General features: G+C 43.2%; 2 protein-coding genes across 5 annotated transcripts in view; one reads left to right on the top strand and one right to left on the bottom strand.

The window, feature by feature from the left end:
* Positions 1-77: 77 nt before the first annotated feature.
* Positions 78-7,621, top strand: LOC119021064 (protein disulfide isomerase Creld1). 2 transcript variants are annotated; one of them, XM_037101026.1, is made up of 7 exons: positions 78-230; positions 970-1,141; positions 1,235-1,318; positions 2,037-2,132; positions 2,258-2,398; positions 2,498-7,376; positions 7,469-7,621. In XM_037101026.1, the coding sequence occupies exons 2-6, from the start codon at positions 970-972 to the stop codon at positions 2,716-2,718; spliced, it is 714 nt and encodes a 237-aa protein (XP_036956921.1). In that variant the 5' UTR covers positions 78-230; the 3' UTR covers positions 2,719-7,376; positions 7,469-7,621. The 2 variants fall into 2 exon arrangements, with proteins under 2 accessions (XP_036956921.1, XP_036956922.1); XM_037101027.1 differs by having other exon boundaries at positions 965-1,141.
* A 69-nt stretch (positions 7,622-7,690) lies between these two features.
* The window catches only part of erc2 (ELKS/RAB6-interacting/CAST family member 2), a 43,371-nt gene continuing 30,159 nt past the window's right edge, over positions 7,691-20,902 (bottom strand). For 2 of the 3 annotated variants that reach the window (XM_037101020.1, XM_037101022.1), the window contains 8 exons: positions 18,698-18,900; positions 13,042-13,165; positions 12,542-12,702; positions 11,803-11,950; positions 11,258-11,296; positions 9,011-9,664; positions 7,968-8,035; positions 7,691-7,830 (listed from right to left, as the gene is read on the bottom strand). In XM_037101020.1, the coding sequence (XP_036956915.1) occupies positions 8,009-8,035; positions 9,011-9,664; positions 11,258-11,296; positions 11,803-11,950; positions 12,542-12,702; positions 13,042-13,165; positions 18,698-18,900 (1,356 nt within the window). In that variant the 3' untranslated portion in view covers positions 7,691-7,830; positions 7,968-8,008. The remainder of the gene's footprint in view (positions 7,831-7,967; positions 8,036-9,010; positions 9,665-11,257; positions 11,297-11,802; positions 11,951-12,541; positions 12,703-13,041; positions 13,166-18,697; positions 18,901-20,902) is intronic. The other variant, XM_037101023.1, reaches the window with a different exon arrangement.

Raw genomic sequence — 20,902 nt, 5'->3', positions numbered from 1 at the left:
TTGGTGCAATCTAGCGTCAATTCCGGGACGCGGGTGAGCGCTTGCTAAGAACACATCCCAGTGGGGCGGTGCTCTGAGTCTGGCGTGTGTGCCGCCCGCTCGGAGTGTTTGTTTGTGATAATCAAACACAAATGAATTTGGAAGCATGACAAGTGAGTCTCAGCTGTGTTGCTGCGTTTAAACTTTACCAGAGACGATACAGGTCTGACCAAGTCGACGCACTTAGAGAGGTAATGACAAAAACAAAACAAAAACAAAAAAAACCTTACATCATGAATAGATTTTTGTTTTGAGACAAGTTGAAATATTTGGTGTGTTGATGTTCCCAGCAAGCTGAAGCAGCAGAGATGTCTTATATCAAGGCTGAAAATGTGAGATCATTGTAATTAATCATCTAAAATTATAGCATAGTACTTTCTTTAAAACAGACAGCAGCACATATAGCATATATAGTACATAGCAGAAAAACATCCTGATATTAAAGTTTAAGCAAATATAACAATATTCATCATGAAGTCCACATGCAGGCTATACTTTAGTAACAGTCAGTGACATTGGCTTGTTTTTAAGGAAGGTTCGGGAAACAGAAACTTTCCTTCAGCAAATTTCAAATGATCAAACAGTCGAGTGGGTGCAGGAGCAACTGCACGTAGAGCTTGTAAATAATGTATTTTCAAATCATTTTGGGACTTCTGGGATTTCTGAGTCATCTTTGAGCCCTGATTATCAAAATAATCTGCAACCGTTTATTCATAAAAGATCTATAGGAATGCTTGGATATAAACTAAGCGATTTTGTGAGATTTTCTCAAGGAAATAGCCTTCTTTTAAAAGCTTTCCTCATAGAGCCTGCTTTATTCAGCCAGCTGTCTGTTCCTAACTCCTACGATCTTGTAAGCTTCATTAAACAAACCTGATGTGATATTTTGGATGAGATAAACAACTTTATCATCTGGACTTGAAAGAACAGATGGGAGTGAGGATGCTTCACAGGAACCTGCTGCAGGCTGCTTGGCTGTGTTACCTGTCGGCTGTTGTGGTGAACAGCTGTCCAGATGTTTGCAGTAAGTGTTCAGGCACAGCTAGTGACCAGTGTGAAGAGTGCAGAGTGGGATGGACACTCCACAACAACACCTGTTTAGGTACTGTATACAGAGCTTTGTGTGTGAGTCTGGAAATCATCGCATGTAGCATAAGACGAGCAGACTAATGATGCAAGTCTGTGTTTGTTTTAGACATCGATGAGTGTGGTACTGAGCTGGGTATCTGTCCTGCAAACAGATACTGCTTCAATACAAAAGGGTCGTTTGAGTGCAGAGGTAAGTAATTTAGAATGATGTGAAAAACACAGTATGTCGTCTACTTGGATAATACACAAATGCCTCTTCAGGGGATAATCAAACTGAAATGTGCTTTTACAAGCTCTCAAGTCCCCAATGAAATAACATGTTAAAACTGAAGGTGTATAGGGGCTTTGGTTTCAAGTGGCTCAGTTAAGATAAATCGGTTCTGATGCAGGCAGCCGAGTTGACTGCCGCCTTTTGTGGTCACTCAGCTTGGCTGCAGAATAAACACAATATCCGTCAACTAGAACGAAACGGGGCTGCAAAGAAATCTCAATAGGGGCCTAAACATACCAGGATTTCTGCCTGGCAATCTATCGAGATGAGGTCTGCAGTGTGTCAGGGATGTATGCCATTCCCCACTTCTCATGAACCTTCACGAAAGGGCGTCGTCACATGCTGATCAGCTGCGCCCCAAGTTTATTCCACTCATTAATTAGGGGTCAGTCTCCCCATCCTGCACACAGGTGATCTGAGTCCACTGCAGTCAGCCCAGAGAGATGCTGAAATTCAGCCCAAAACAAAAAGCAAGACTTACTCAATGGGACTGCTACATCCCAACTCATAGGACTCCCTGTCTGATCTAATTGGATCGCCTTCATGGATGGTTTGTCTCTCATGTGCAGCATTTACAGCACCCGTGAATGCAGTTCAGTCTCTTAATGAAGAAACTAAATGGTCGCTCTTCCCTCAGACTGCAACCCAGCCTGTGTGGGCTGTATGGGTAGTGGACCAGCACGCTGCAGGAAATGTGCCTCTGGGTACACACTGACGGGACACAAGTGTTTGGGTAACCGCACCAAAGAGATTATTTGTATTTTATTGCCATGCATTCATCACACGTGTCTGAGGAGCAGTGATAATCGACACACCTGTGATGAGAGTACGTCCTGTGCCTGTCTTTCCTTCACTCAGATATAGATGAATGTAGTGACAGAGTACTTGCCTGTCACGGTCTGGATGAGATCTGCACCAACACAGAGGGCTCGTTCCGCTGCGACTGTGCCAAAGGATTCATACGAAGCAACGGCGTGTGTACGAAGAAGAAGCCGCCCAGTGAGTCTCATCACACACACACAAACACACACACAGAGGGATCTCAGTCACGTGGACGGCCCCCTCACTGCAGACTCTAATGTCTGTCCCTCTGCACAGGTGTTCAGGAGAAAGGTCTGTTCGAGGATATCCAGGATGATGAGGTGGAGGTGCTGCAGCAGATGTTCTTCGGGGTGGTGCTCTGCGCTCTGGCCACGCTGGCTGCTAAGGGAGATATGGTTTACACGTCGGTTTTCATGGGAGCGGTGGCGGCCATGGCAGGGTACTGGCTCTCTGACAGGGGCGACCGCTTGTTGGACAGCTTCATGAAGGGACGTTAAAACTCGGCCACAAAAAAGGTTCGAACTCTTCATATGGCAGATCCACGTCTCAACCAGGCCTCACACACTGCTCGTCAGACAAAGCAGGTACATCTTGAGCATTCACCTGTAGTATTTGTAATACAAATGATTGACATGAGAATATTGTGAAATATGTAGACGAATGTCCTGAAATGAGCTGAAAATGAATCATCTTCATTGTGAATCATTTGCTTTGTAATTTTTTTCCAAGGTGTTATTTTGTTCTGGCATTTGGAGCCACAAACGTCCAATGTTGCCAATTGTAGTTTGATGATTAACGACTTGCTTAAATGTAGATATGTGTGATGAACATCAATCAGTTTTCATACTATGAGATGCTTTGAAGCCAGTAGATTTCTGCAGTCCTAGTAATGCTGCTGTTAATGGTACAATTTTTTACATCAGTTAGGTAATAAAACATCACTTAATGGAAAAATGTAGCACTTTGATGCCTTTTAAAATGTTTTTTCTAGTGTAGAGAAGAAAAAATTAAGAGGAATTAAACACACAAAATGGAACTTAGGATGTAGTTAAAATAACCACATAGTATTATTACTACTAACTAAGTGACGTACCAAGTACAGATCTGGATTTCTGTATATATTATGTAGTGTCCTTTTGGCATGATGCCACAGTATCATAATGTATACATAAGAAGCGTTAAGCCTGGTTTTTATTTAAAGCAGCATTAAGCAGAAATTGGCAGATTGTGCGATCTGGTGCCCCGCGTTGTTTTTATATTTATACTTCTACATATTTGAGCACTTTATTCTTTTACCTTTGTGAGTCTTGCAACATTTTATTCATTGCTGTCATCTTTTCCCCTCTTTTCTTTTGCTCTGTGAAGCACACTGGCCTGCATGTATGAAAGGCACTGAATAAAGTTTACTGAATTGTTTTAGTAACAGAAGACAGTGGATTTGAAATCGGGAGTATAAAATCACAAAAAGAGACAGAAAGAAAGTCACCTTTATTTGATGGATATAAACAAGCTGGCCAACACTCAATAGTAATATTCTGATACAGCACATACAATAGCAAACTGGGGCACTGAGGACAGCCTCCTAGGATTAAAAAACAAAAAACAGTACAGAGTATCCATGCTTCATTCAAAACTTTGACTCAGTCTCGCTTTTTTTTTTTCTCTCTAGGGACTTCCTCTGATAAAGTTTTTTTAAATAGATTTTTCTCTTATGCATTCATAACACACACGCAGACATACTGACACACAAACAAACCCACACCCAGAAAAGCAGCTATACCCACGCACACACGCGCACACGCATACACGCGCACACACAAACACTCATCTCTCTTTTCTGAAGACGTTTACACAGGCAACCCCAAAAACATGCTGCACTCTCACAAAACTGCACAGGCTGTCTACTAATGGGACACAGTAAGTGAGACACACGTCACTCTCAAACACAACATCACACCGTCACGATGCAGATGCAATTAATGAGTGAGGAATGATGCATCATGGGAGATTTTAGCTCACGTTCACACAAGTAATCATTCAGCATGCTGGACACTCACATTGAACTTGTTCCTAGGTTTTTACTGTACAGCTCAAAACATTTACTTATACAAATAGTACAGTCTCAAACTGGCATTTTTGATAAGCTCAAACAATAGAAAAAATAAACCTCAAACTCAAATAGATAAATAAATAAAAAGAATAATAAAAAAGTAAACAATAGTTTGTTCTGTCAAACAAAAATGTTTCTGGCATTGGTCACAGTGATTTGTTTTAAAGTTTTCAGCAACGTACGATAAAAGAAAAAAAACAACCTGTAGACGACAACAAAGTGAAAATGTATGACAGGCTTTTCGTATTGTTTCTTGAAGGCCTTTTAAAAAATGACTAGTGAATCTACAGGCCTTTCAGCTCCTCCTACACGGCTGCTTCTAGGCACAGATGCAGACTTCTCGACTCACGCTGAGTGCCATGTCACTCATTCACGACCAGGATTAGTCTCCAGTCTAAGCCCAGGAAACCAGCCCCAGCCTCTTTAAGCCTGTGTCTCCTAAACCTTTTTTGACACAACGGTTGAGAAGTCGCTCTGCATAGAGAACAGGAGATTATCCTTACATCATCACTTTCAGTTGGCACATTATGTAAAAATCAGCATGCATGGGCACATTGAAATGTTTCATGTTTTCTACCATGTAAATCATATATATGGTATTTCATGGTAGGAGAACCCCCTACTTCAAGTATTCAGTAGATAAGGACCTGAAAATGGAGGATTCATACTCCGCCCCCCTGATGGTGAAGTGAGAGGATTTTTTGCTCCTCTGTCCGTTTGCATTGTCTTCCCTTTTTTTCTTTTTTTTTTAGGAAAAAAAAAAATTCCAAATCAAGATCTTTCTCTTTGTAAACACAAACACCAACGTTTCACACAATCTGTTGATTCTTGGTCAGTGACAGGAGCTGTAGAGGTTCACGTATGAAGCGGACAAGATGGCGCGCGGATCGGCTCGGCGTGAGGCGGATGGGGGAGAGGGAGGAGACATTTATATACAACACTCAACACTTGGCCATATCAGGGAGACACACAGGTACCATGAGGGGAGGGAGAGGAAGTGGGGATAGTAACAGTCTAATTCAATTTTCCACTATACTGTAACGACGTGTGTTGGTTTTTTTTTCTACGTAATCAGCTGTCACGGTCACATAATGTCAACCACTTCTGTTTACAAGACGACGACGACGACAAACACGCGAAAGAAATGCACCCCGACAGAGTCACTCAAACCTCCACTTGGATGTTGATAGTGATAGTCCTCACTCACGAGTGCAAGTTTTCCTGACCGCTGAGAGCAGCGGACAAGATCCCGATGCTACTTTTGTGAGCTGCAAAATTCAAGACAATTTTTTTTTTTTTTTCCGAAGTTGTCGCCACGAGCAAAGTGGCCTTCGACTGAATGTTTTCACATTACGAAAGGAATGTAACAATGTCATAGATAGATTTGGATATACTTCTCTGTTTCCCATAACTGCTCTAAAGCTCTTTATTTTTCTTCTGGGCTGTCCTGTGTTTCCAGACAGGGAATGTTACTCGCTGCTGAGGGGGTTTCGTCTTCTCAAATCAGAGGAAAAAATCACACCACTCAACGCTCTAAATAAAGACATCTCTTTGACCTCCAGGAAGTTAGAAAAATAACCATGAAGAAAAAACATATATCATCTTGTCAGTTTGAAACGATTTTCTGACCACGTATAGACACACTCTATAGATTTCTCTCTATATGTATAATATATGCATATCTATTATATATGTGTACAGTTTCATTTCATTTTTTTTTTTTTTTTTTTACGAGGCACAGGCCACCTTGTTGAGAAGGAGAAAACAAGTCACTATGTTTTGGGGGAGGTCACACAGACTACTGCTGGAAGAGGGGGAATAACAAGGGAGAGGGGAGCAGGAGCATACTGTAGGTCAGAGACTGGGCTGTCAATGGTACAAACAGACCTGCAGGGAAAACATCTACTGAACATCGCCTCCACTTCATAGTCTATAATGGTATTTATAGTAGCAGTATTCATACAGGGGAATCACCTCTGTGTGGGTCTGAAGGTGATTGTGGCTCATAAAAGCCCCGCAAGGTCAAATTGTATGTACAAAGCAGTCTTTTACAGTTGTTTGTGAAGCCCGTTGTGGGATCGAGTCCCTTGACTGTAAAAGGACTAAAAGATGCTCTTGACCAGGTCTTCTGACACCATTTAGATTGAGCACCAGCAGAAGCACCATTAGTAAAAAATCCTGCAACATGGAGGAGGAGGTGCATAGGTGCATAGTCTCAGAACCTCAAAATAATCTGACCAATGAGTTTCTTCTGACCACTCTCTTGGCTGCTCTGATTGGATGTTTGGATGGTTAATTACACTTTGATTTGGGGGTGGGGGGGTGGGGGACAAAAAAGTCATTCACTCTGCGTTGACACCTGCATAGATTGATTTCTTTCTTTTTTTTTTTTGTCTACTTAAAATGAGGTAACATGAAGAGAAACGTCAATGGCAGCCACAGCCTTAAGGCTAAAACACGCCCGAGAGGTGGAGGGCCCTGCTCTTGCAGCCAAGGAAACCCCTCGATGCTGCAGGCGAGGCTGAAGGCGGCACTATCAGTAAACTCTAAGCTCTTCCATTTGCAAACAAGAAATGACAACAAAAAAGTAACATCACTCAAATCTGGTATGTGGAACACGCTATTTTGACAGTGACTTTTAGAAATGCTTCTCTCAAAATGTTTGATGTGTGGGGCAAGTCTGAAGACAAGAGAAGAGGTCAGTGTGTGCTACAAAGGGTAAAATAGCTCATTGGCATGAAACAACAGAAGAGACTCTGCACGCTGAGGATCATGATAGCCAGGCAGAGGGGTCAGATGTCACCAGGTGGGTCAGCAGGGCAGTGAGGATCAAGGAACCATGACAGAGTTCGGATGGGGGAGCCAACCAGAGCCAGAGGAGTCAGTCAGGCAGGTGAAACGGACAGCAGGACAACCATGATCTCAAATCAGTCAAAGGAAGCAAGATGAGGAGCAAATACTGGGCTGGCAGACAGTCGTAAGATCTCTGCTGAGAGGATCAAGAGGGCGTTGTTGGCCTGAAGAGGTGCAGCGGGCGACAGACAGGTGAGGTGACCTCTGTGTGACCTCCGGTGTGCGTGGCCTGATCGCATTTCCTGTCCATAATCGGCAACAAACATCTGTCTCTTTCCTTCCAGTTCGGTCTGTGATCCCATACAGGAAGTAGATGACATCTGCTCCTCTTCACACAAAGAGGTCCCAGGTCACCTTCGACAGAAAACAAAGAATAAGACTGTGTGAAGTGCAGTTCGGAACTCTATTTGGAATGACTGAATACATTTCTTTTTGGGTGATTTGATGAAATGTGTGAAATTACCTGCCCAACTGTCAGTCTCCCCACATGACCTGCACACCTGAGTGCCCCCTCCTCTTCCCCCCGGAAAAAGAAAACAAAAGGTCCCATTGCTGAGTGTTGATTGAGTGGAGGTAATAAATGTTTGGTCGGGTAGTGTTTCAACATCATGGCTTGGCTGTGCTCCTCCAGTAGTGACTGAATCATCTGAATGTGAAAGATAACAAAATACAGAAATCCAGACGTCACACGGCTTTTCCCTTTGTTCAAAAAATACAGCAGAAACCACAGGCGACGAGGAAAACCTGTGGAAGTCTGTCAGGAAAGTCTCAAGTATATCTCACCCCTCAAAACAACATTAGAGCTTTGGTTGTCACAGCAAGGATTATGCCCAAATGCCCTCGTCATCATCCTGTTGTTGACATCGTTTGGGTGCCAGCAGCAGCGAGATACGTGAAAAGGAGAAAGCAGACAGAAAGTGGAGTGAATGTTGTGATCAAAAGACACCAGCAGGCTATTTGATAGACAAATGAGCATGCATAAAAATACAAGTAAGCATTAGAGAACGTATTAATGTGTGAAGTCGTTACAGTACTGCTTATGCAAAGATTTTACAAGGCTGTGATTTGAATTGTGTGGATTTGCATTAAGCAGGAGTCTTGTTTTCTATAGCTGTTTTTCCCTGAGTTGGATCCTTAAGGACTGGCTGGTGTCGTATTTCTTGATGTGCAAGTTGCAAGGTTTTTTTTTTGTTTTGTTTTTTGTTTTCACCGTGCAAGTTTTACTAAACATTCAGATTAATTTAAAACCCACTTTTTGTGAAAGACCATCAGTTTTCTCAGCAAATTTTGTGCTTGACCTCTAACAATCTGTCAGGTTTTCTTCACTAGATATAGTCTTTAGTCATCATTAGTCATTAATGGGTAGATAATAATTATTACAAGAAGAAAAAAAATGTTCATTTAAATCAGGTACCTTTTATAGTAAAGTAAGTAAAAAACAAGAAAACCTTTATAGGAGACATCTTCTGCTCATTTTCGAGTTCATAGCTTTATTTTGGGTTACTGCTAAAATAGATTTACACGCTTCAATACTCAAAAAACACATCTTCTCATACTGGTCAGAGCAGCAGTGCTGTGTTCCCCCTCTGTCTGAGATACTCTGTTTTAGTTCCCGTCTCTTTAAGCCCCCCCTCCCTCCTTAATACCTAGTCTGCTCTGATTGGTCAGCTCACACATGCCTGATCCAGCACCTCTAGCAACAACGGAGCAGCTGTGCTAAATCGATTGTTATGTGCAACAAAGCCACTGGGCATAAAACATGAAAAGTTTTTTAACGGTGTTAAATTTGAGCGAAAATAACAAGAATGACATGGCAGACATCTAACCTGGTCTGGGGCAGGGCGGTGACCAGCATGTGGGGGTCCTCGGGCCGGCCCTCCACGATGATGGGGCGACGGGTGGCGTGGATGTTGAGCGTGGTGCGGGTGCTGCGGGTGCTGTGGGTGTTGCGGGTGCTGGGGGTGCTGAGGGTGCTGAGGGTGTTGAGGGTGTTGAGGATGCTGGGGGTGTGGATGTTGGGGGTGGGGTCCTTGCTGTGGAGGGCCGTGTGGGTGCTGAGGGTGAGGGTGCTGCGGAGGGGGATGTCCGTGTGGGTGCTGTGGCTGTGGGGGATGCTGCGGGTGCTGTTGGTGAGGGTGTTGGGGCTGTGGGGGGCGTGGGTGCTGTTGGTGCTGGGGAGGTGGCTGGGGGTGCTGAGGGTGCTGCTGGGGGTGCTGTGGGTGCGGAGGGTGAGGGTACTGGGGTTGCGGCTGTTGCGGGTGCGGGTGCTGTGGCGGGGCCTGCGGGTGCTGTTGGTGTTGTGGGTGTTGTGGATGTACGCCATGTGGATATGGAGTCTGCTGGGTGTGGGGAACGTGCGGGTACTGGGGCTGGGCTTGTGGCTGGGCGTGGGGGGGCTGAGGCTGGGGGTGGTGAGGACCGTGTGGGTGATATTGCTCATCTTCATAGTTGTCAGCTATCAGCTTCATCCTGCTTTGTGTCTGTAGGAAGAGGGAAGTGGTCAGTGTGTGAGCTCTGCAGCTGTTAAAAAGAACATTATTCCCTCGGAATGAGCATCAAATGAGTATGAGTGGACACATTTTCAGTGTATGTTGGTGGACAAAAAAAACCAGAAACACTCCACAGCATAACACAATCTAGAACAACAACCATGCAACCAACACTGACGCGCATAAAGTTGTCTTCTCTCTCACACTTCTGTCTTCTCTCAGAATGTGTCAGCTGTTAACAGCAAGACGTTGAGGATAGTAATGTTTTCACCTTGCGGATTTGCGTGTGTGTGTGTGACTTTGCCAGGTGTTAATGTGTCTGTTTGTTTGTGGACAGATTTTAAAACCACAACGCAACCCTGCGGGATGCAGTCGCAAAACTTTCCAGGTGTGTCGTTGAGATCATTAGAGTAAAACTAGACATCAGCATGTGATAGGTCAAAGTATACACTCGTACGGTGCAATGAAACACGTGACATAAGAGAAGTGACTCTGGTGAAATAAGGGCACTGTAGCATGTGTAATTTCTTATATTTCAATGGCCAATCAAGTGAAATGGTGAGTCTGTTGGGTCCCATGGCGATAATCCCCAGGGGACCCTTCCAGCCAGCATGAAAAATGTACGAAAATAAAAGCCTTTTTTTAATTTCCAAAGTCCTAAATTATTAATGAAACATCTTCAGCGTTTTCCCATTGTAAGTAACTAAAACAAAACAACCCATCAGTGGTTGTCAAAACATAAGCAGTGATTTAGAGGTAGCAGCAGTCTATGGTATTGTGCCTTTTTGGGAGGTTTTGAAGGGTGTTTATAGTTGTCACTGCAACATATTCCAGTACAAGTGGCCAGTGGGGGCCCCTTTTTGTTGTGTTGGCATGTAGTATTACCAGTATTATTACTGACTAAATCAGACACAGTTCAGTGTCCCCAAATTCGTTTCTCACGTCATGTGTTCTGTTGCACCATACAAAACGATTTGATGCCAAAGCTCGTGTGATCCCATCACAAGTTGGTTTCTGGTTCATCTCTAGTAATTTTTTAAGGTTGTTGGGATTTTGTTCATAAAATAAACCATTACAGGAAAACTTCAAAATATTATGAAGTTGGGCCACTCAAGGCATAAGATACAGTATACAGGCAGTAATGAGAGATCATGGGAAATGTTGTCTTCATCATCAAGTCATCATCACTGCTGATAAAAATCTATCTACAAGACTCAGGCAGAAGTGTTCACGGGCCTGGTCATTTACTAAAGTGTTATTCACGTTAAACATAGTCACATCATACAACTTCCTTCCCAAAAGAAGAAGAGTACAATTACAGATTTCTTTCAGTTTGAACACTGCTAAGTATAATGTAAATATGAAGCGCAACAAAGATCTAACATTTTCGACATTCATTGAAAGCAGAAATTAAACATACTGTATATATATTTACATTATAAATCTAATATCGTGAGGTTCATATTTATGCCATACTATTACTGCCAAAGTGCCTGGTTCCATAGCTACAAACCTGTGACTTTGATTCAAGAGAGACTCAAGTAAAAATAAAAATAGCCTTGAGACTTCACTTGATTTACTTACTTGAGACTTGACTCCTTGAAGACCTGACATGACTTGAGGCTTGAAAGCAAAAACATTTAAGACTCAAGTTTTGAGCTGGTAAACACACCTTGTACACTGCATTGTTAGGCCTATGCACTGAATGGATCTGATCTGAGCTATGCAAATGAACAGGGCTTTGATAGGAACGTATCAAAGCTGATGTGAAATGTCATGTTCATGGCGCCAGAAGAGTTGCAACCGACTTGCAACTTGCTCATGAAAACTCGTCACTTGACCTGAACCTGTTGTGGAATGACTCAAGACTTGACTTGCACAAAAAAAAAAATAAAAATAACAACAACCTCTGACTCATTCTGTAAACTGAGATGCTGCATTTGGAAAAAAGTGCCAAAACTGAACTTAGCAGAAAGGATCAGTGGCCATGCGTGTGTGCGACTCCCTGTGGATGAGATGAAAGTGGCTGGTTGCCTTGTGCAGCTATATGTTTAATCTTTTATCTACGGTAACTTTGCAACCAGCTACAGTGCAGACAACATTTTATTATGACGTGCCGCAGTACTCACGTGTTGTTTGAGCTGGTGCATCAGTTTGTCCCGCTCCCTCTTGAGGGCCATCACCTCCTCCTGGGTCTTCTTTTTATTGGAGGCAGACAGTTCCAGCAGTGCAATATTAGCATCTTTCTCGCTGATGGCTGCCAGCAGAGCTTGTTGTCTGAAGAAGAAAAACAGCGTCATGGCATCAGCAGTTACGTTCTATAAAATAGAAAGAACGTTAAATAAATGGTGTATAGGGAAGCCATTCCAAGAGGTGCTTTTAACTCAAAGAATATAAATCAAACATCAATTTAATGCAAACGCATAAATGTCAAATGCTGTTAAAGTTAAATTTCTTATGGTTGGGATCCACCTTCAGGAGCCAGATTAAGACACAAGTACCCAAAAACTGATTCCTTTATTATTCTCTAAAGGACACTTTGAGATGAGCCTCACAACTCTGGTTACATTTGTCATCCACCCTTCTTGCTCTGCTTTCACATTTCTGGGAAAGCACACTTAAACCCTTTTTTGCAGGGGAAGGGGAGAAGATTGACACCAATCTTACACAGTTACAAGTGAAGCTGAGGCCAGCAGTCAGTTATCTTTGCATGCTGTAGCTCTATACAGGAGGAATCAGCTCACTTGTTTAATCTGTATGAACTGTATTTAGAAGTTATTTTGGTGGAAAGTTTGGGGACTACACTGAAGGGGATGTGAAACTGTCTGCTGCTGAGGCTGGTATAACAAATGTCCCGATGGCACTAACTTCATCTCGAGGATCTCCTCCAGCTGTTTCCTGCGCTCTTGTCTCATGTTGGTGAGGTGGGTGTCCCTCTCCTGCAGTGACTGCTGTGTGGAGGAGAGACGCTGCTTGGTGGAATCCAGCTCCTGCCTCGTCCTCTCCAGCGTGTTCATCAGCTCCTCCAGCTGAGAGACAACGTGCATTAGATGGGAACACACAGCAAAATACCCAGCTGTCACCAGAAATACACTATCTAGTGACATATGTATGTTATATCTCATGTAATACTTATCATTATATATTACAGTTGAATTATCAAAATGTGCATTAATCATCATTTGTCACATATTCTCAGACAGATGACAACAGAAATTATCAACAGAATGTGAAGAAATACAGTTTTGACAATATGTATATACTTTTGTTTAGGATCCGGGTGAAGGGATGGATCCAGGAATGTTTTCTCACATCACATCGAATCACATCTCACTGACTGTATGTATGGCTTAAGAGTAAATCCGCACCTTCACATGGTGGCCACCGTCCATGGAGCCATCCTTACGAGGGTCTTGTCCTAAGCCTTTCTTGTCCCCTTGTGGACCCAGTTTGATATTTGAACCCTTCTTAGTCTGGTCTTTGCCTCCTTGCCTGTAAAACGAGACAAAAAGTAAGACTTATTCCATTCCAATAATCTCCCGTTCTGTAGTTAGTGAAGCGTTTCACTATTAGGAAATGCAAAAACATTCTCCAGACAATAGTGTCATATAAAAAAAGCAGGTACATGTGTGAGTAGGGTACCATATATGGCTTCGCATATGTCACAACATAAAACAAGCACAACAAGTGCATCCTGGTGGACAGTAATGTCAGATGCATTTTGAGTTAGTCTTGTTTCAAAATGGTACCAATCGTTAGATCACAGAACTGCAACATGACATGAGCATCACAGATGGGTTGATAGTTTCATGTTAACATGACACTGCTGAGATGACTCAGGTTTAGACACCAGAGTTGGGATGGAAAAAAGCAGAGAAGGGTGCACTATGTGGGGGGGGACAACTTACCTGGGAGCTAGACTGAAGATTGGTAAAGAAAAAGGTAGAAGAGAAGGGGATGACACGACAAGTGGAGGAAACAGTGGAAGCAGGAGACGAGAGCACACAAAGATAAAGTAAAAAAGAAAAAAAAAAAGAAATAAAGAAACAAACATTAGAACCAGAACATAAAGAAACACCCACAAGAAAACAATACAGAGGACCGAGAGGAGATCACAGCGTGTTCATTTTCAAACAACATGGGAGGTTTACAAAAGGCGCCTGTGACAGCCGCTGCTCTGCAGCCTGACACAGCTAATGCAGGATGCACCTTCTCTGAAAACACTGAACCGTGTGCATCTGCTGCCAAGCCTGGCAGTGGCAGACATGCAGTCAGACAGGCAAAAATCAGCCGGGCAAAAGGAAGAGAGGGGAGAGGACAGGTCTCAGTGCCGAGCAAAAGGAGGGAAAGCCAACAGTGGTTTGACCAAGAGAAGGAGTGAGCTGGTGAGAGAATCAGTTATGGATGCAGGGTTATTCAGACAGAAGAGACCCGACTGAATTGACACACTTCAGGACCGAGGGTTCAGTCCAGACCCTACCTACTACAGCACCTCACTTACTGAGCGCGTGTAGACCTGGAGCACAGCTGTTCTATTCATGCAGGCCACTAGGCTGATCATTTCCCTTAGTGTCTGGTAGATCAAGCTAGGCAGGGCAAGGCGGGGGCAGTTTGGGAGGGAGAGCAGGGGAGTGGGCACCGGGAATGATCACTAGAGAAGAGAGGGGCTGTTGGGCGATGTTAACGGGATGATGTGAAGATGCAGGGGTGACTGAGGGTTACGGGGGTTGGGGATGGAGGGCGAAGTGGGCAGATGGGTGGATGGGAATGAGCAAGGGAAGCGTGCTCATGGCAGGAGGAGACCTCAGCTCTAAGAAAATAGACTTCCTACATAAGCTACAACAAACAGCCAACACCACAAAAATACACAAAAAAGTGCGCGTGTGTGTGTGTCTGCATATATAGATATTTCAACAAAGGACACAGAGAGACAAAAACACAGTACAATCATCTAAAATGGATGAAAGAAGCACAGGATCACACCACGTACAAATTATTACTAGAGTATGCTAATTATAGATGTATAGTGTAGTATTTACAGTATTACTTAGCATTAATTATCTCTATAAAGTGCAAAATTAAGGGCAAATTTTGAGAGGGGCAATTACAACTAGGGGTGGGAATCACAGAGTAACTCATGATACGAGAACGTCACAATGTGTTACCAAAGTTAAGAAAGCTGTCACAATTCTGCGAGACAATAATCTACAATACATCACAATATCTGTGTAACTGAAGAACCTCTATGAGGTCACATGATGTGACAAGTGAACTGCATCAGTGCACTGAGTCTTCCACGTGAGTGTCAACCGGATTTTGATGATGATTTCTAGTTGAAAACTGGGCGAGATGCAATCTGAACATCAAAGGAGTCTTTTCGACCTGTTTTTAAACATTAATGTGTCATAACACACATTTTGCGATAATTTTGATAGTTTGACAGTTTTATACATTTATACATCCATTTATGTATAATAAGATACTGCCCGTTCTGAGAGTAACGCTACAGCTTTGAACCTCGACTTGAGGAGCAAACTTTACAAACTGAAGAATAAAAACAAGGCTTCACCCACTCAAAGTGTTGCGGCCGCAGTGGATGAACAGGTAAAGCGGCCTGTCATTGATCAGACGTTTGCCAGTTTCATCCCCAACTTTGAAATTAAATTCGATATTACTTTAAAATGACTTTTATCAACTATACCGTGCTAAAGAGGGCGCATCAGCATTTACACGCATGCTGACTGTGGCTGGTGACTCTTCTCAGGAGCAGCTTTTTGGCACCAGCGTATCTCAAGAGGAACTAAGACGATGTGCAGCTGTATCGAAATTTTGCCCCACCCCTACTTACAACTGTGATCATTTTTCAGTGTAAATTGTGAAATTTGGTTGCTGGTTTGCTGAATCCTTGGTGTGATTGGTTGAAGTGTGTGACTTTCCCATGCTTCTTTCTAGAAACAGACCACAATAGAATTCCTAGAACTCAGGGAATTCAAGGATTAGCACAGAATATATGGCCGCGTGGACATATATTGCAAAGTTATGACCTGAAGTTCTAGCCTTCAACTGTACATTTTGAACTTCATGTGTCTTTATAAAGCAAACAGCATTTTGGACCACATGTACAATTAATCACAGCAAAGTGCCTTAATTTGCAGGTTTATAATTGTAATGTGAATCTTTGCCATCTTAATTTCTCATTCTGTAAGTGCAGAGTTAAACAGCTGTTAATGCTGGTAGCCACATGCAGTTTGAAAGAAAAAAAACATGCAGCAAAAAACTTACTCATACACACATACTCACTCTCACACAGGCTGATTGAAAGGCATTCACTGCACACAAGCACATGCTAAAGAAATCAAAGCAGACGTCGATCCAGGGATCTTTGTATCACGTGTGCGGCTATAGCAACAACACCACAGACTATAAACAGGACCCTGTAACCAAGATACAAAGATCTGTGAATCCTTTCAGACAGCAGGCAGACCCAGGCACACGGGTGAAACCAGATGCAGTTGCAGCAGTCGCAGTCGGAGACTATAACCACGCAGCCGAGCTGAAGTGCCAGGGCAGAGCACTCACTTTCCCAGGAAATCCCACACCATGCCCCCTATCTGCTGGGGAGCAGCGGACACAGAAGGGAGCGGGTCAAGGGGAGCTCTGCCACCAGGACGAGGGGCGGGGCGAGGGGCAGAGGGAGGGGGGCTGGGGTGGGTGGGCGGGTGGTTGGGGGGCGACACAACAGAGAAAGATTTGTGTAGGAGATTGAAAGGAGGATTCAAAATTTAAGAAGGGGAAAATAGGAGGAGGTGTAAGACCAAGCGTGACAGTGATCGATGGGGGAGGGTGAGGAGAGGGAGAGGTGGGCATGGAACGGAGGGTAGACAGAGGAGCGGGACGGAAAAAAGTGGGTAAAGATGGCGAAAAAAAGGACAAGAACACTCAATTAATTAAACACCACAAAAAAAATTAGCATGACACTGAAACAAGATGCCCCCTATCACTAGCTGGGAAGGAGAATTTAGAACTGGTTTTAACACTAAACGGTGGGAGTCGGACTCTATGAGCGGCAGGGGAGAAGAGGCAGTGAGTGGTTCTCACGCAGTCCAAGCAATCTTTGTCTCCGTCTCATCAGTTTAAATTCCTGTCCGGGAGAAAGACAACGGTCTCCTCCTGCAGACGAGCCAAATCCAAAAGCTTCCAGTGTGGAGACTCGTGCGGCACTGAGAGGTGAGCCAAGAGCTGATGAGGCCACCAGCTTTATTTATTTGCTCCATTAACTGAAATCAGTTTGACCTCTTCCATTACTGGGTGACTGAGCGGCACTTTGTGCAAAGTGTCACAGCTTAACAGAGAGTCCGCCGGTGTATCTCAAAATGCAACTGTTGTCCACAGGCAGGCGTACCTCTGATGATATTATACACAAATATGACTGGATCCAGTTTGGAACACAAAAACACCAGGAACATGGCAGCACATACTATATACATACACACAAAGGCACATGGTAGTTCAGTCAACAGACAAGGTGCTGTTCAAACTTTGATTTGACTGTACTGTTAAGGATTGTAACATTAAAGGGTGAGTTCAACCAAGTTACAAAGAAAATGATTTTGTGTGGAGGTGAATGAGATTTTTTTTCAGGCAGTATAGACTAGTTTGAAGCTTTGAAGCTTCATTCATAAAATTTGAACAATGTACAGCCTTTTCCCTCGTTTCTTTTTTTCTTTGCATGTCTATTTTTTCTATTTAAAACCCAGTATTTCTGTACAGTTGCTGACAAAGATTAGGCTAACATTATCAGTATCACACAATAGCCGTAGCTATGTAGAATAAAAAGTCTCTGACTCATGTGATCCAGATATGTCCATTAACTCCTGAGCGTCAAGTCCAAAAGGGAAAAAAAAAGAAAACATGCTAAAATAGACGAATGCAATACTTTCCAAAATCCACAACATCAATAAAATATGCTGCTTCAATACATATTTGTTGGTGTTTAGCCTTCCAGAACAAGTTTCACTCAAAAACCTAAGTAGGAGCTTCAGACAGAAAGAAAATGACACTTAATACAGCCCTGTGCTTTTTTATGAAGCTCACAGAAATCTACAAATCTCAGAGACCATGTCAATCATATATGCGTGTGTAACAACAGGAAGAAGAGGAAAATAAGACTTGTAAACTCTACACTTCTGTCCATGTATACTTTTTTAATATATCCTGTTTTGTTATACGTATATGGTCTGTTTGTAAATGCTATGAGCAAAAATTACAATCGCACTGTCTCAGAAAGAATAGCTACAGTCTAAGTACAATAAAGACAAAAGACAAAGATCCCCGTGTGCACAGTTACGTTCAGGAACATGATCATTAGCCCTGCAGACTGGCAGGTTTAATGCCACTCCAGAGGAGGACAGACTTTGTTGTGTGAGCGAGGTGGGACTGAAAATGAGGTTCATTTTTTTGCTCTGCTGGCCTGTCGACAAGGACGTGAGGGATGAACTGTTTAATAAAATGTCCTCCATTTATGCTGATTTCTTTTGGCTGGATGATTATAAAGAACCTGGGCTGTGCTTCAGGACGAGAAGCTTTCATGTAGCAGACTTTGTCTGTCAAGCTTGTCAAAGAAAGCAGAATATCCAGTGAGAGACCAAGCAGCAAACTAATCTGTGGTTGTGTAATGAATTAAAATGTTTGATCGCAGGAACTGTACTTGTAGTGTCTTGTACACCCAAGAGGAATATCTTATATTTATGAATTATTAACAACAACAATTTGAAAAACATGTTGCACAGCAGCAGAAGGGAAAGGGATGAAGAGGGAGAGGGAGAGAATTCCCCAGACTCCATTGCTTAAAATTGCTCAGTTTTGTGAGTTTTTGAGTCAGAAGAAACATTTTAAACTTTGAAACATTTTGCCTATGACAGAACTTAAATGTTTTCTCCTCGTTATAATACTTTGTTAGAATATGTCACTCTAACAACAGCAAACGACAAAATGGAGTAATCACTGAATTGCTGCTTGATTTACCTTTCCAGCTCAGCGATCTTCTTGTCCTTGTCATTCTTTTCGGTCTCCACCTCTCGCAGGATGTCCAGGAGTCTCTCCACCTCTGTCTGAGCCTTGTTGGCCTCGTCCTTGTAGTAGCTCACCTCCTTCTCGAGCAGCTTCACTCGGTCCACGTACTCCGGGTTCCCTCTGGAGCCGGACTGCTGCTCCACCTCGTGGGCCTTCTGCATCCACGCCGGGAGAGGACACCAACAGACAAACGTGCACACATGCACACAACCAGAGACACACTCAGTCAACACCATCATGTCATGGCAGCCATTCAGTTAACAGCACAGGGTGTTTCACTGCTGATGGAAGAGAGATACACACAGTACATTGCAGTCCATCAGTGTCCTATGTTAACTATTCCCCTCTCTTTCTCTCAGTGAGGAAAGCAGAGTGAAATGTTGTGGACGAGGGCGTCATTACTGGTGCCGCCTCATTAGCTTTAACAGAGCTATTATTTAGCTCCATTTAACAGCCCTCTGAGACTCCCAGACACTTGGTGAGTATGCAGAATACAGGACTGTGTGTGTGAGTGTGTGTTTGTGTCTGCACATTAACAAGCAAAAAAACAGTAACAGTACTTAGCAGTAAAAAAGCTAGATCATGATTCTGTCCGTCACGAGCTAATAAGAGCTCAGTGCGGACTCGTCTCGCCATCGCTGCAACAGTTTGTAACTCTCCATGAAGCACATTACAGTGGAACACATCACCCTCGAGACAATATGCAGCCACACATGTCAACACAGGTCGCAGAGGTGCAGGAGTTATACAGAGCCAGAGAGCATCCACCCAAACACTGCAGTGATCTCCAACCAACGGCCGGTACCTCAGCTAACCGCACCACCACACTGAGACGAGAGGGAAGCGTGGCAACACTGACAGAGACAACATGCAACAGAGGTCGACCATGTCATGCAAACCCAACGAAGCTGCACAGTCTTAGTGGTTGTCAGTCAAAAGAATGTAGAAACAGAAGCAACAGGGAAACGAGTCGATCTGTCGTCTGACGGGTGGTTTCATATTTCAAGCATGAGGAGCGATGTTCTATACAGCCACACAGGCCTTACATCTATATGGCTTTCTTTATGCGTTTGACAATTGTAGGAACTCTACTTAGTTATTCTCCTGATTCCTGTCTGTATTGATTTATCCTCCCTTCTGTGGACTATTACATTTTGTAATGAAAGCATCATGAAAAATCCATGACCTCAGTATAATTAAACCTATTCTGCACCAGCAGATTTGACAGAAAGCTTCACAAAATTGCAAGCAAACTCCCACACTTGCAGAAAACATTTATTTTCCAGTGTTTCGGTACTAGACCATCATCAGGCAAATGGATTTGTCAGTGTGCGGGAGTTTGTTTGCAACTGTTTGGTCTACTCGTCCCTCTCCTACTCAACCGGCTCGCGATTTAGATGTGCCAAGTATTTTGGTATTTTGGTATCAGCTATAAAAGTCGGTATTAGTGCATCCCTTGAAACAACATACAGTCTTGACTTGGGCATTTACTGGGATCCTAAAGTATACTGAAAACAAGTCCTATAAAAGATAAATCAGTGCAAAAGGAAGAAATGCACTTAAATTATTTTTTTCTATTGGAATGGATTTTGGGGGGGGCTTTTGATTCTCTGCACCTTGAAAAAACAAATGGTGTGCATGTTGTCTTTGACTCATCTGAAACTCAAATTTAACCTCAGGCCATGAGAGCCATTCTGAGCTGCCCTCACCATGTGTCGCTGCATGACGTAACACAGTTGAAAGCTCTGGGATATCCTGCACTCAACATCTGCACCGATGGATTCGACTAGATCTGCAAATGCATATTCGTCAGGGAGCTCTCTGTTTATTTTTCAATTTTCCAAGGGGCGTCGACAACGAGCGCAGAACAAAATGCCTGCAAAACGAAAATGTGTAACATAGCATCGAGCATCACATGCAAGTTAGCACAGTGCTTGGTCCATTTTCAAGCAGGGGAAAAAAAAGCTGATGTGGACGCAAACAATCTCAATTTATGGCTAAACGGCTGATTAAAATGTGTCTCTGAAAGACATTTGAGATTTTTTGACAGTTTGATCCAAGTTTGACCTTTGACCAATCAACGCAGGGCTCCACTGTCCGTTATAGTATAAAAATCCATTATTAGATAAACCGTTTTGAGTGGCAAGACACAGGCCA

This window comes from Acanthopagrus latus, chromosome 6 (genome assembly GCF_904848185.1).
Source record: "Acanthopagrus latus isolate v.2019 chromosome 6, fAcaLat1.1, whole genome shotgun sequence".
Taxonomy (NCBI): Eukaryota; Metazoa; Chordata; class Actinopteri; order Spariformes; family Sparidae; genus Acanthopagrus; species Acanthopagrus latus.
This window is presented reverse-complemented; position numbering and strand designations above follow the sequence as displayed.